This window comes from Varanus komodoensis, unplaced genomic scaffold (genome assembly GCF_004798865.1).
Source record: "Varanus komodoensis strain SLA01 unplaced genomic scaffold, ASM479886v1 scaffold11, whole genome shotgun sequence".
Taxonomy (NCBI): Eukaryota; Metazoa; Chordata; class Lepidosauria; order Squamata; family Varanidae; genus Varanus; species Varanus komodoensis.
In genome coordinates this window covers 29,066,882-29,081,442 of record NW_025335317.1, presented here as the reverse complement: position 1 = coordinate 29,081,442, position 14,561 = coordinate 29,066,882, and the positions used below count along the sequence as shown (strand labels likewise).

The 14,561-nt window shown below is 39.5% G+C and overlaps 1 protein-coding gene across 1 annotated transcript in view; it reads right to left on the bottom strand.

The window, feature by feature from the left end:
* Positions 1-14,561, bottom strand: part of CFAP46 (cilia and flagella associated protein 46) — a 150,475-nt gene that overhangs the window by 97,820 nt on the left and 38,094 nt on the right. Inside the window, exons 19-23 of the mRNA XM_044420088.1 lie at positions 12,069-12,288; positions 10,903-11,052; positions 8,696-8,803; positions 7,388-7,569; positions 2,473-2,604 (exon numbers count right to left, since the gene is read on the bottom strand). Coding sequence (XP_044276023.1) covers positions 2,473-2,604; positions 7,388-7,569; positions 8,696-8,803; positions 10,903-11,052; positions 12,069-12,288 — 792 coding nt within the window. The remainder of the gene's footprint in view (positions 1-2,472; positions 2,605-7,387; positions 7,570-8,695; positions 8,804-10,902; positions 11,053-12,068; positions 12,289-14,561) is intronic.

Below are 14,561 nucleotides of genomic sequence, written 5' to 3'. Positions count from 1 at the left end.
TAAAACCTTTCTTTCTTTGAGAATAGTGACAACTCTTTCTTAACAGAAAGACAAATCCACATAATAGTTTCCAATACAGGGGTTCCTACATACCTTCTGAGACATATACCACCTGTTCAATACTTTACAGCAGGACAATGTTTAAAACATTAAGCTATATATCAAATATTTTCCCAAATGAAAGAACCTGAAAAAACCTGTACTTGCTTTGTATTGCAGTAATACTCCAGGAGTACTTTACTGACTTTTTACACTGTTTACAATGTTTACGTGTTGCAATCTGTGTTCCTCCCTCCCTCCTAGTAATATCAACTTCACCAGTGTCTCTTTGCTTAATGATCTTTATTGTCACACAAGAGTCTCTGAGCAGACACAAAATGAACCCTTTTTACCATTCATTTCCCAAAGCTTTCTTTGAGTCCTTCTGGGTTTCAGCCCTGGAGGAGGCACACTGTGAAAATGGCCATGCCTCCACTTCTCCTGTTGCGTCCCTAAGTGGGCTTCCCTTCAGTGATGACAGCGAGTGACCAGGTCTACTTTTTTAGGAGGCAGGAGTTCTCCATGGGAAAAACTTCCCATTTCGATGTTTTCTCCCTCAGGCTGAAATTCCTCAATGTTCCCATGGCCAGGTTGACTAGTCCCCCTGCCTGCTCTTGGGCTAATCTTCCCCAGTGCTACCTCAGGTTGGGTCTCAGGACCTTGAAACATTGCTGGAGTCTGAGCTGTTTCAAAAACAGTTTCATACTTGAAATTGGAATCTGAATCACCAGTACAACCAACACAGGATGCTCCTGAAGTTTGACATTATATGCCTGATAATTCCCTAACCTTCGGGAGTGGCTTTTGGGGCATGCAAGAGGGCTACAATGGGGAAATAGGAGAAGGAACATTCCCTTGTACAACATATGTGCTTGTTGGGATCCAACACATAGAGTTTGTTTCCATTTTCTCTTAAGAAATATGCCAAAGCCATTTACAGGATTTGTGTTTAGTTGGCAACCCAGCTCAGTTTCTATTATTTTGTAAATATATATCTATTGTTTTCATTTTCTCTTTATTCTTTTTAGAAATACTACAATAATAATCTTCAGGAATTATTCAGCATTCATAGGAACTTTTACTGTCAATGCTGCAAGTTTTCCCCAAAACATACATCACTTGCATAAGTATGCCCACTAATGGGGGAATTTCTCATCCTCTCCTCCCCTCTGCATCCCCTTGTTTGCCCAAAAAACATCTGCTAAGGGACAGGGGGTGCCCAAGAAAGGGGGTGTGCAGTGGAAATAAGGTGTGGAAATGCAGTGGACAGTGGAAATCAGGAAAAATTGGCTGAAGACATATGGTGACTAAGGTACAAGGAACACTTGTTCCCAGCCAGCTGCCCTACAGATATGAATGGCATATGTATTTGTCTTCACTGCTGGATTTATCAATTTTTGTTTTGCATTTATTTATTCATTTTATTTATTTCCATTTATGCATGCGACTGACATAAAATCATAGAATAGCAGAGATGGAAGAGGCCATAAAAGCCATTGGGTCCAACGCTCTGCTGTTGCCAGACACCATGTTACACCATCCCACTCAGATGGCTGTCCAGTTTCTTTTTGAATGTTTCTAGTGTGGGAGAACCCACGACCTCTCTAGGCAGCTGGTTCCACTGTTGTATTTCCTGATGACTAGCCTGAATCTGGTTGGTCACATTTGAATTGATTATTCTGTGTCCTACACTCTGGCATCAGTGAGAAGAGACGGCTTTTGAGGTACTTATAAAGGGATATCATACCCCCTCCCACGTCTTCTTTTCTCAAAGCTGAACATGACCAGTTCTCCCAGTCTCTCCTTATAGGGCAGTGTTTCCAAACCCTGGATCATATTTGTTGCCCTCCTCTGGACCCTTTCTAATTTTTCTGCATCTTTCTTAAACCTTAGCGCCCAGAACTGGACACATTATGCCAGGTGAGGTCTGACTAGTGATAAAATGTGGATAATTGTGCAATCCAGTCACGTGCAACTGGCATGCGTGCAGTAGGAAAATAGGCTATGATGGTGTATTTTCCTTCCCAGTCATGTGAACCCATCCACTGTGATTAAGAATCCACAAAGAATGAAATGTCTACTATAGGCACTCATCTAAATAGTTTAAATCATTTCAGTCTCTTGATAGAAAGTTGTCTAGAAGTAAATATATTTGATGAGTCATTTAGGAACACATCAATAGATCATTTTACAGCACATTCATTTATAAATTTTAATATAGTTTATATTAAGTCAGTACAGTTATATTTTGAAATACAGTATTATTTTCCTTATTGCCAATATGAATAATCTATGCAGGTTAAGAACACTAATAAGTACTTAACAGTATCTTTCAGTACAAAAGTTTTGTATACGTCTGATACTTTTGCTATTTCAGAGGAATGTGAAATCTGCTTTAAAATAACTTACCATGCTCAAGGAAGCACAACATACCTTGCACTTTCAACAAAGGATTTTGATGCTGCCACACGCAAATGTTTTTTGCCAGCTAAATTTTCCATTATACTCTTTCCTTGTGTACAAGCAGCAATGCTCAACATTTCTTGTCTCAATGTATAATCATTCCTGTATAAAAAGCCCAAAGTTTTATGAGTTGAACTTTTTATTTATTTATTTATTTAAAACATTTCTATGCCGCCCCCATCACAATAAAGCCTCGAGGCGGTTTTTATTATTATGGACCAATAACTTGGTTTTTAACATACCCGTCAACACAGAGCATTCACATTCTCTGAAAAAGCAGGTTCCGTGGTATGCTGTGAGAACAAGATTGTCTGAACCGAATGAAATTTTAGATTCCAGACTTTGTGCTATCAAGCTTCTCTACCCTGCAGCTTTTAACCCAGTTCCTTTGTTCGATCAAGATCAGCTCCTTTACAAGATTTACCCCTCCCCCACAAGGATTTTCTTTCTGTGTCCCTGCTCCAAATATATTCCATGATATAACCACAAGATGGCACTGTGATACATTGTAGAAATACATTTTCATTCTGTTTCATACCACTATTTTCAAATAATACCAGATTTTCCTTGCTCCGCAAAAGCTATGCAAATTTTTCAAAGTCATGGGAGATGGCCGGAGAATGACACCATTGTTTAAAACATTCATAAATTGCTATGAGTAACCAACTGCAAATGTTGGGAAGCCTCCAGGCTTCTATTCTCTTATAACAGGTAAGTGCTGAAGTATGAGAGAAAGCGTTAAATTAAATACTCAAATATCTGTTTTATTCTTATTTGGGGATTAAACTGATTATGGAAGGCAACATTATGCAGGAATAATGAATTTGTGATGATTGAAAAAACTGGCAAAGTATAGGCAAACATAATACAATCTCTTAACATGGTTACCACAACATCATTCCATGTATTTCCATGCTTCCTCCTCTTCATTATTCCATTGTTTTGACATGAATACCCCCATCCCTTCCATGCTTTGATTTAGCAATGGTGGAGCTGGGCAGAATAAGCAACTGCAGATACTGTAGACATCAATTCCCAGGATGCCTGACCACTTACAATGCTGGCAGAGGCTTTTGAGAGGTGAAGTCCATAACATTTCATTTATTACATTTATATTCCTCCATTTTTTCCCTCCTGCAAGAAACCCAAGGTGGGATACATGATCCTTTTCTGTTCCATTTTATCCTCACAACAACCCCATGAGGTTGGCAGTTGCAAGGATAAAAATGTTGCCAGTGACTGGCACGAAGTCTCTCAGTGAGCTTCACAGCCTACTGCAAATTAGAATTTGGATCTTCAGTCCAGAGCTCTAACCACTACATTATATTAGTTCTCATTTGGGGATCAACATTTTGCCTACCCAAGGTATAGCATAATTAATATATTTAACATATTTATTAACCACAGCTGACCTTATATCTAGTACTTTATGTATAAATGCAAACTCTGTTTACTAAACAATTGTTTGACAGCAATGGATAATTTATTCTTATTTACCTTTACACCATATTTTACAGCCAAGAAATGATTTTTCTTGTAGCTGGAGCCAATGTACATGTGAGAAACACAATGTTTAGCCATCAATGGTAGTGTGAATTCATGTAGAATTCAATCTTCTAAGCTGTGGCTGCAGCCTAACATGTTTGAAGAAGGCCTCAGAATAGCAAGGTACTTCCTGGGCTGTTCCTTTCTCCACACTGCCTTAGCAAATGATTCTCACGCCATACTAACATCTGCATGACCTTTTCCTCATGATTAGCCTGAATACCACAAGTGATCTTTATTTTCTAAAGAAGCTCAAATGTTGTTATAGTCATGATCCACTCTATTAAAATTCAGAGTGTTAAATTTTATCAAGTATAACCACTGATTTGGCCAGTTTGATTCTGCCTGTGGGAAAAGATGAAATATTTCAAATCACAGGGTAATTTCCTCTCTATTTACGTAAGTGTCTGTAGTGGTTTTCTGGCAGAAACACTATGTGACCATTTCTGTACATCATCTGTAAAAGCCTAAATATCAGTCTGAAGTGCTAGATTTAAGTTTTGCAGTCTCTCTGTCCTGGCCTGAATGAATAAACACTTTCAATTCTCCAGGGCCTGATGAACTCCATCCCAAAGTGGTAAAAGAGCTAGCGCAGGAACTCTCAGCACCGTTGCCTATTATCTTCAATAAATCTTTGATAAATCTTGGAAAACAGGAGAATTGGCAGATGACTGGAGAAGGGCAAACGTGGTCCCTATCTTCAAAAAGATGTACCAGGGATCTATAGGCCAGTTAGTCTGACATCAATCCCTGGACAAATTCTGGAGCATATTATTATTAAATAATCCATCTGCAAGCATCTTGAAGAAAATACAGTGATTAATAGAAGCCAGCATGGATTTATCAAAAATAAATCCTGTCATTAATCTCATTTTTGACTGGGTAATCTCCCAAATGGACAAAGGGATCACTGTGGACATAATCCACCTAGCAAAGTTTTTGACATAGTGCCACATGACATTCTGATGAGCAAATTAGCAAAAACTGGACTAGATGGAAAAACTATTAGGTGGATCCAAAATTGGCTGCTAAATTGGACACAAAGAGTGCTCATCAATGGCACCTTCTCAAATTGTATAGAGGAAACTAGTGGGATGCCACAGGGTTCAGTTCTGGGCCCAGTGCTCTTCAACATCTTCATTAATGATTTAGATGAGGAAGCACAAGGAAAAAGAATCAGATTTGCAGATGATACAAAACTGGGTAGAATATTAAAGAAGACAGAATGAAGATTCAGGGCAATCTTGATAAACTTGAAAACTGGGCTGAAAGCAACACAATGAGATTCAATAAGGACAAGTGCCAAGTCCTACACCGAGGAAAAAGAAACCAACTGCATCGATACAAGATGGGGAATATGTGGCTCAAAAGAACTGAACAAGAAAAAGATCTCTGAGTAATTGTGGGCAATAGGCTAAGCATGAACCAACAATGTGATGCAGTCACCAAAAGGGCAAGTGCTAGTTTGGGATGCATTAACAGAAGTATTACTTCCAAATTACAAGATGTAGTAGTTCCCCTGTACCCCTCACTAGTCAGATCTCACCTGGAATACTGTGTCCAGTTCTGGGAGCCAAGATTTAAGAAAGATGGAGGAAAATTAGAAAGGGTCCAGCGGAGAGCAACAAAAATGCTCCAGGCTTTGAAAACACTGCCCTGTGAGGAGAGACAGAGAGAACTGGGCATGTTCAGCCTTGAGAAGAGAAGACTGAGGGGGCATATGATATCCCTCTATAAGTACCTCGAAGGCTTTCACAGAGAGGAAAGTCAAGATCGTTTCTCACTGATAGCAGAGTATAGAACATGGAATAATCAATTCAAGTTGCAACAACCCAGATTCAGATATCAAGAAAAGCTTCCTCACTGTCAGAGCAATACAACAGTAGAACCAGTTGCCTAAAGAGGTCATGGGTTCTCCCACATTCAAGGTGAAACTGGATAGCCATCTGAGTGGGATGGTGTAACTTGGTGTCCTGCAACAGCAGGAGGTTGGACTCGATGGCCTTCATGGCCCCGTCCAACTCTACTATTCTATGATTCCATGAGTTTTACAAAGTAGAAAGCTAACTTTTGCTACAGCAGTGAAGTTAAGATTATACAGACACAGATGTTTTCTATACATATTTTTTTCGTAAATACGGATTATACAAATACAGGTGAAGAACAGGCACATCTTCAAAATCAATGGATAAAATGTTGGCCCATTTCACATGTAACAGTAACCCATGGCTTTTTTAAAACCTTGGGTTATAGCATGAGTGAGTCACTGTATCTTTTCTTTTGTGGAGAGATGAGCTGAAAAATAAGCATTCACTTCAACTTTCTGGTCTTTTACTGAAGACTGCAACTTCCTACAGCTGGTTTTGTTTTTAAAAAATCATTGGGACAAAATTATACACAATTATATAGCAGGTAGAATAATATAATGCATAATAATTATGTCCATTAGGGGTCAGTAAAGTTCTATTTTGTACATTCTGAAGAAAAAAAACATCTGAAAACATGGTTTCCATTCCTCCACCCCTGCCACTCCACAATATTGTCTGTTCAGTACAAAAATTAAAAATGAGATATATTTCTAAACAGCATGAAGAACTTTTGCTTTAAATGTGAATTTAAAAATGGTAAAAGAATGATAAAATTATAAAATGATAATTTCCTATAATTAGATCTGGAAACAAGAATAAAATTGCCAGAATATTTCACAAATTATATATGTTTTATATAACCATCTAGATTACAAAAATATGTGTTAAGAAAATACATTTACAAAACTGTTATTCAACAGAGACTAGGAAGAAAAAAATGGCCACCAAGGTCTGGTGCAGATATAATGCAAGAAATCTTGACTGACATGGGGATGCTAGAGAAAACTACAGTGGTTTCAAATAAGTTCAGTTTCTATCAATCCTACCTGAAGATTCCACAGTGGACTGGCTTTTTCTAAGTTGCACAGACTTTCAGACTTTTTTTTTACTCTATGTAACTATATAATTAGTCATATAAAGTAGAGAAAATATGAAAAAAACCAAACTAAAAATGTGCCTTTCTCCCTTAGTTGACACATGAAAATGTGGATTGCGAGAGATTTGTGCAAATGCACATATTCAGAAGTACATATGTATGCAAGTGTACACTTTCCAACATGGATGCAAGTCCAGAAAATTAAGAAAAAACAATTACATCAATGGACAGGCAATGGAACAGGCCACAAACCATCAATAAAACTGATTTAACAATCAATCTCTTATACATAGTCAAGAAATAAGCTCTGTTACATCTGCATTATACATGGTTAATTTTCATCGTAAATCAACACGTATAATTTCCATCTACTTACATTTCTTTTTTCTTTGTATCAGTGTTGTAAGGCAAATTATCATCCATTTCCAAAATCTTTTGAGAGCACATCATCACCAGTTCATGATCATGGATAGTGTGTGCAAAATGGGTAAGTCTGGTGAGTGTCTGGAGTTGTACTAGTGAGTCTGGCCAGTTGCACTCTAAAGCCATTTTCACCAACTGCAGATAAGATTGGATAATAATACATTCCTGAATCCACAATGTTAGCATTTAGTACTTTTAGATTAACTTATTTCAGAAACTGTACTCTTGTAAAGAATGGTCCAAGGGCACTGTATGCTAGAGAATTCCAGAAACAGTGCAGCTGTGGGCCTATTTGGAAATGTGTGATGACAAACCTTTGGGAGGTATGTGTAGCAGGCCACTGAGAGCTCTGCACTGAGATGTTCAGTGAAGACTGTACTGTCAAAACTACTCAGAGCTGCCAAAAATGTGCTTCTCTGGCTTTTTGGATTATGTAAGTTGCCTAGTGCACTGTCTCTGTTGCATTTATTCTACTGCTTACGTTGGTTGAGAGTTTATATTTTACTAGCAAAAGGACATGGCTTTCTGTGGATTGATTAGCCATGGATTAGATACAGAAAAACTATTTAGCAGCTGTCAAATTGGACACATTGTGCCTGTCCCTCTAAATGAAGCCATGCCTGCTGACACACTCAGGCAGGGTCCCTGCTGTGATGATCCTCTACAGCCTCCCTGGAGGAGGCTGTCCCACAGCACAAAAGGCTAAGTGCCTAACTGTTCTCTTACCTACTCACCTCCCTAACCTCAAACAGTATGGACTGCAAAGCTTGGGGTTGTTAGGAAAGTCTAAGTCCCTGGGGACTGGCAATGTTAGTGCTGGCTTTACTCACATGAGCACATTTCGATTAGTTTAAGTTAGTAAGTTAAAAAAAATAAGCAGCCCCTTAAAGTGCACACCCCTAGGTTCCCTTTGTATGCTTGGCAAGTTTCAGGTGCCTAGATTTCATGGTCTTGGTGTTACAGCACTGAGAGTGCCACACAATCAATTTTGTTATAATGCTAGAGAAGCCTTGATTATTAATAACTGATATTAGAATATTGTAATATTATTTGATGATGACTCATTGAAAAAATTGTTTAATCAGCTGGTGCAAGCAGTACGTTAGTTTTCAAGTTGCAGCATACAGAGGGAAAATAAATGCTCATCAAAATTCAGCTATCCAGAAGAAATACAGATGTATTTAGAAATACATTTATTATAGATTTCAGTTAAAGTGTATTCTATTAACAGATTTAATATATGCATGAAAAAGGAACATACTTGAGCCAAATTGGGAAGTGAGAAGTCCATGAGACCCAAACCATTGCATGAGTACATTTCCAAACCAGTAAAAACTTTTGCCATGGGACTGGATCCTTCATCATTAGTCTGAATAGGAAGAATCATCAACATTCAGAGTTCTTCCAGCTAGAAAGGCATACTATTGATTCAACAAAAAGATACTTTATATTATTTAGTAATCTGTATTCATAGGACATATTTGGATTACTCAAACTAGGGCTCTATCTTTACCATCATCTCAAAATGTTATTTTCTGTGCAAGAACACAATATCGTGGAAGAAGATTCCATTGTGTGTCCCACCTGCAGTCTGAAATGATAGTGTCAAAACAAAGATTTAGTACCCCCATTTGCACTTTGTGATAACTAGGCCGCAGATTCAAAAGTATGCCTGTAGTTTTGCCCACCCTTACAGAAAGGGTCACTAACTCTGAGGTCTCCAGACACCAATTTCACCTCCCTAGAGCTCACAACTATGCTACTATGCATCCAGCTGCACAACTGCACCTACCCACACTCATACATATGGACAAGCTCACCCTCTCCCATGACCCCATCCCTGTAACTTCGATCATGATTGCTGAGAAGATCACAGAGTTATTGGGATACAAGGGATGGGATGTGATGGTATGGGGAGGCTTTATCCTTGTTTCAACCCTCCTCCTAACCCCAGTGATCAAAAGCAAATTGTGCTGAGAAAGAGGTGTGCCAAGGAAGCCAGCTGGGAAACCAATAGGGATAACTTTCATGTCATTTCCTAGGAGAATTAGGCTCCTGACAGACAGCCAAGCAGCTGAGTGACAGACTGGCATGTTTTGGTGTTACACAAGGCAAACCAATGGCAGTGTGGACATGAAAGAAGGAACATCTTAGGCCCTATCCATCCATACGTGTTTACCTCCGAGGGTTATCTAAAGCTGAGGTTGGTCACTTAGGATATGGTTGTATGAATAAAAATAGCTTCAGCAAGTGGCAAAAACAAAACATTATTGGCACCTGGCTAACAACAAGAGTCAAGGAGTTCTAGAAAGAGGGAGTCCCCACAATGAATGCTCTAGTCTACTTCACATTGACCACATCCAGAAATAATTATGAAATTCTAAAGTACTTTTAGATTAATTATGGAAATGATTGATTAAATAACTCGATAGTTAATTGCTGATAAAGTGTATGCTAAAACATGTATGTGAGGGGGTGTCACACGGAGGTGGGGAGAGACCTGTTCTCCCCTACAGAGGAGGGCAGGACATGTTCCAATGGAGCAAAGCTCAAGGAACCAAGGTTCACTTTGAATGCCAGGAAGCACTTCCTGACAGTTAGGATTCCAAGGGTATGGAATGGGCTTCCACGGGAGGTGGTTGAGGCCCCATCGGTGAGGGTGTTCAAGGATAGGCTAGACATGCACGTGGTAGGCATGTCATGAGCAGACCCAGATGGCCCAGGAGGCCCCTTCTAACTCATTCTGTTCCTATGTATTTGTATAGAATTTAATGTTTCTAATTAATGTTTGAGTTGACATTGCATGAATGTTCTTTAAATAAATGTAATAGAAAATATTTAGGGTCCCTCATGTCAAGACTGCTCTCAATAGAAGCAGTATCACAGTTGTGTGCAGCAAAGAATGCCGAATCCTATAATGCAGATATGGAAACTTTTTTCAGCCTCAGGGTTGTACTGACTCCAGGCAAGAAAGTTGAGAGCTACATGACAGCAGCAGGTAAAGTCATAGCCCAAAGTAGGTGGAGTTGCCCCATTGTAGGTATTCACCCTTATGCTTGCTGGCACACAAGTGCATGCACATTCCAAATGAAAGTTCACTTACATTTCCATGCTGCACAGTCACAAAGAGCTCTGTTACTCAAGGTACAGTGCAAAAAGGCAGCAAATTTGAAAAAGCATGTTCTTCCGCTATAGGCAGTTCCCTAGATTTCCATTTTGTACACTGAGAAAGTAGTTTAAGAGTCTAATGTAAGGGACAGGAAGGGTACAATGGGCTGCTGCATGGAGGGAACTTGGCATGTAACTGGATGTAACTGGAACCTTATGGGAAGCCACTAAGCATCATCCTTCAGTTATGCAATGTACAGCTTTGGGGACAACCACTAATGTCTGACATTTATACAATGAACTTCCCAACACTTTCATGTTTCAAACAAGGTTTACCAACATATGAGACAGAATTGATACCTCCTCATCAGATCCATGCCACCTCCCAATCTGATGCTGAACCAATTGTCTGGCTTTCACCCAAGTTGCAATGACCTGCTGACGCATAGCAATAGGCACCAGTTCATCAGGCACACTTCCATTAGGCAAATGCATGGCAAATTCACAAACCTAAAAGAGATGTTGTGCAAATGTTGTAGGAAAATTGATGCAAAGGCACTATAAACAAAGGCACTGCTTTATTCTGATGTTATCCAGTATTAATACATTTTCTATGTTCTCCCACCCAAAATTAAAGCTGTGCTTTATGACAAATTTAAATTAATTGGTGTGCTTTAAAAACCAATTATCCTGAGGTGCAAATTCCCATTATCCCCTTAGCATGAATTTGATATCTTGGTTTCACAGTCTTTGCTGTGAAGAGGAGGAAATGCATAATCTTCTATTATTATACATCAGAAGCACACAAATTTTTCACCCTGGAGGGCTGCATTTTTCCTGGACATGCTCATAATAGGCATGTCTTGAGTGGAGCCAGGTGACTAGATGGCCTGGGAGGCCCCTCCTGACTCGCTCTGTTTCAATGTATCTATGTTTACAAGTTCTGCTACCTCAAACTGAATTGTTTTTGTTTCCTGGTGCACTGCTTCAGGACCTCACTCTGACATTGGGGAACTCCCAATAAAAAGTAAAACCATTTGTTTTACTTTTTATGGTGGAAAAAGTGCAGAAAAGTACAAAGGAAATGATCAAGGGCAAGCACCCTATCAGTAAAGGTTACAACAGTCATGATTGTTCAGTTTATAAAAAGGCAAGTAAGAAGAGACTGTTCAGAAATATGCATGGTATGGAGAAAGTGAAGAGAGAAGCATTTTTTCCTTCTCATTTTTAATACTAGAACCTGGTGTCATTCCGTGAAACTAATACATGGGAGATTCAGGACAGACAAAAGAAAATATTTCTTCATACACTGCATCAAAGGCAGTATGCCTGTGCTTTCTGAAACATGGACGGGAGGGAGCTGTTGCACCCATGTCCTGTTTGTAGGTTTCCTAAAGGCAGCTAGTTGGCCTCTTGCGTGAACAGAATGCTGGCCTACATGGACTCTTGGTCTGATCCAGCATGGCTCTTATGTTATTATGCTCAGACATTATCTATACAGTCTATTCATATTTTTTTAAGTGTACCTCAATGGCTGCTTTAATATCGTGTATCCCAGCTGGATCTACAGATAAAGTTGGAACAGAGACTGATTTTTCATATACTTTTGGAGGAGCCTTTTTTCGTTTGGTTGGTCCTTCTTCCATCACTTTCTTTTCATCAGGTTTAGGAATTGGTTTTGGAATCCAAGGAAGAATTAGGCCCCGTGCCAGAGCATTACATAATGTTACTAAAATAGCAGTACTCCTGGATAATATTAGAAACAGAATATGGATATGCATTAATTGTTAAATATGCACATGTCTACTAGAATTAAGTTATGGTGAGATTAATGGTCCTTACCCTCAGGGAAATGTATACAGGGTCATAGCTCAAACATTTAACTAATTCAAGAACAACCTTGGTGACCATTCCTGATCATTAGCTGGGACTGATGGGACTGAAGTCCAGAACTTCTGGAGGGTGTGAGACTGGCAAATGCTGATATTCAAATCTTCTGTAGTTATATCAGTGACTGATAAATACTTAAAATTGCAAAAATTGATAGGCAGTTCAAATAAATAAAAATACATGTAAGACTGATATGTGTTTAGGATGAAGACTGCTTTTCACATAGCATGTATGAAAAATCGCAGACAAAAATGTGAGTGTACCAATTATCTAGAACTTAAATATGGAACTGTATATTTTAAACCAAAAACTCAGTGAGCAAAACCAGTAATTTTTAAAAACATCAGTTTTTAGAAGTACAATGTACTTTGTCATTCTCTATCCACCTCATGTAGTAAAAAAGAGCTCTTATAATAAACTTTTTAAAGCTAAGAGCTACATAACTGATGGTCACTCTCATCTTGCATCAGGATATAATCCTTATTTCTTAACAGAATTAGCCAAAAAGCATGTGAGCCTGTATCCCTGTGAGATAGTCTATAATGCCTGCATCCTGTCAGGGACATATTTTCCAGTTCTGGAAGATGGAACCGCACAGTTGTATACAGCAGGTCTGGTTTATACAAGGGAAACGACCATTCTTGTTAAGCCAGCAGAGATCATGTAGAGGTACAGACTGTAGAAATTAGTGCCACTACATGGGGTCTATTCATGTGATTGCAACAATTTTATGAGCATAGCAACTTATAAAATAGATTCTGCAGTCTGAAAAACTATGGTGGCTGCCTGTACAGGAACCTCACAATACAACTGGCACCTCCATGTGATCTCTGCAAGAACCCTGGCAGTCTTGCATAGTCTTGCTGATTATCAGTTTGGAGAGAAACTATAAGTCTGAACTTGGAAAAAGCAGTTATCAGCATTTCATTAAGAGGAAAATAAGATACAATTGTTGTTGTTACTCGTGAAGTCGTGTCCGACCCATTGCAACCCCATGGACAACATTCCTCCAGGCCTTCCTGTCCTCCACCATCCCCCAGAGTCCACTTAAGCTCATGCCGACTGTTTCAGTGACTACATCCAGCCACCTCATTCTCTGCCATCCCCTCCTTCTTTTGCCATCTATTGTTCCAAGCATTAGGCTCTTCTCTGGGAAGTCCTTCCTTCTCATTAGGTGGCCAAAGTATTTGAGATTCATCTTCAGGATCTGGCCTTCTAAAGAGCACTCAGGGTTGATCTCCTCTAGGGCTGACCGGTTTGTTCACCTTGTGGTCCAAGGGACTTGCAGGAGTATCTTCCAGCACCACAATTCAAAGGCACCAATCCTTCGGCGCTCAGTCTTCCTTATGGTCCAGCTTTCACAGCCATACATTGCAACTGGGAAAACCATAGCCTTGACCATACGCACTTTTGTTGGCAGCGTGATGTCTCTGCTTTTTAGTATGTGGTCTAGATTTGCCATAGCTCTCCTCTCCAGGAGCAAGTGTCTTTTAATTTCTTGGCTGCAGGCCCCATCTGCGGTGATCTTGGAGCCCAGGAAAATAAAATCTGTCACTACCTCCATTTCTTCCCCATCTATTTGCCAGGAAGTGAGAGGACCGGATGCCATGATCTTGGTTTTCTTAATGTTGAGTTTCAAGCCAACTTTTGCACTCTCCTCCTTCACCTACATCAAGAGGCTCTTTAGTTCCTCTTCACTTTCTGCCATTAGAGTGGTATCATCTGCATATCTGAGGTTGTTGATATTTCTCCCAGCAATCTTAATTCCAACTGGTGATTCATCTAGCCCTGCCTTTCTTATGATGTGCTCTGCATTTAAGTTAAATAGGCAGAGCGACAGTATACAGCCTTGCCGAACTCCTTTCTCAATTTTGAACCAATCAGTGGTTCTGTGTCCAGTTCTCACTGTTGCTTCTTGACCCGCATATAGGTTTCTCAAGAGACAAATAAGATGGTCTGGTACTCCCATCTCTTTAAGAACTTGCCACAATTTGTTGTGATCCACACAATCAAAGGCATAGTCACTGAAGCAGAAGTAGATGTTTTTCTGGAACTCCCTAGCTTTCTCCATGATCCAGCGTATGTTGGCAATTTGATCTCTAGTTCCTCTCCCTCTTCGAAATCCTGCT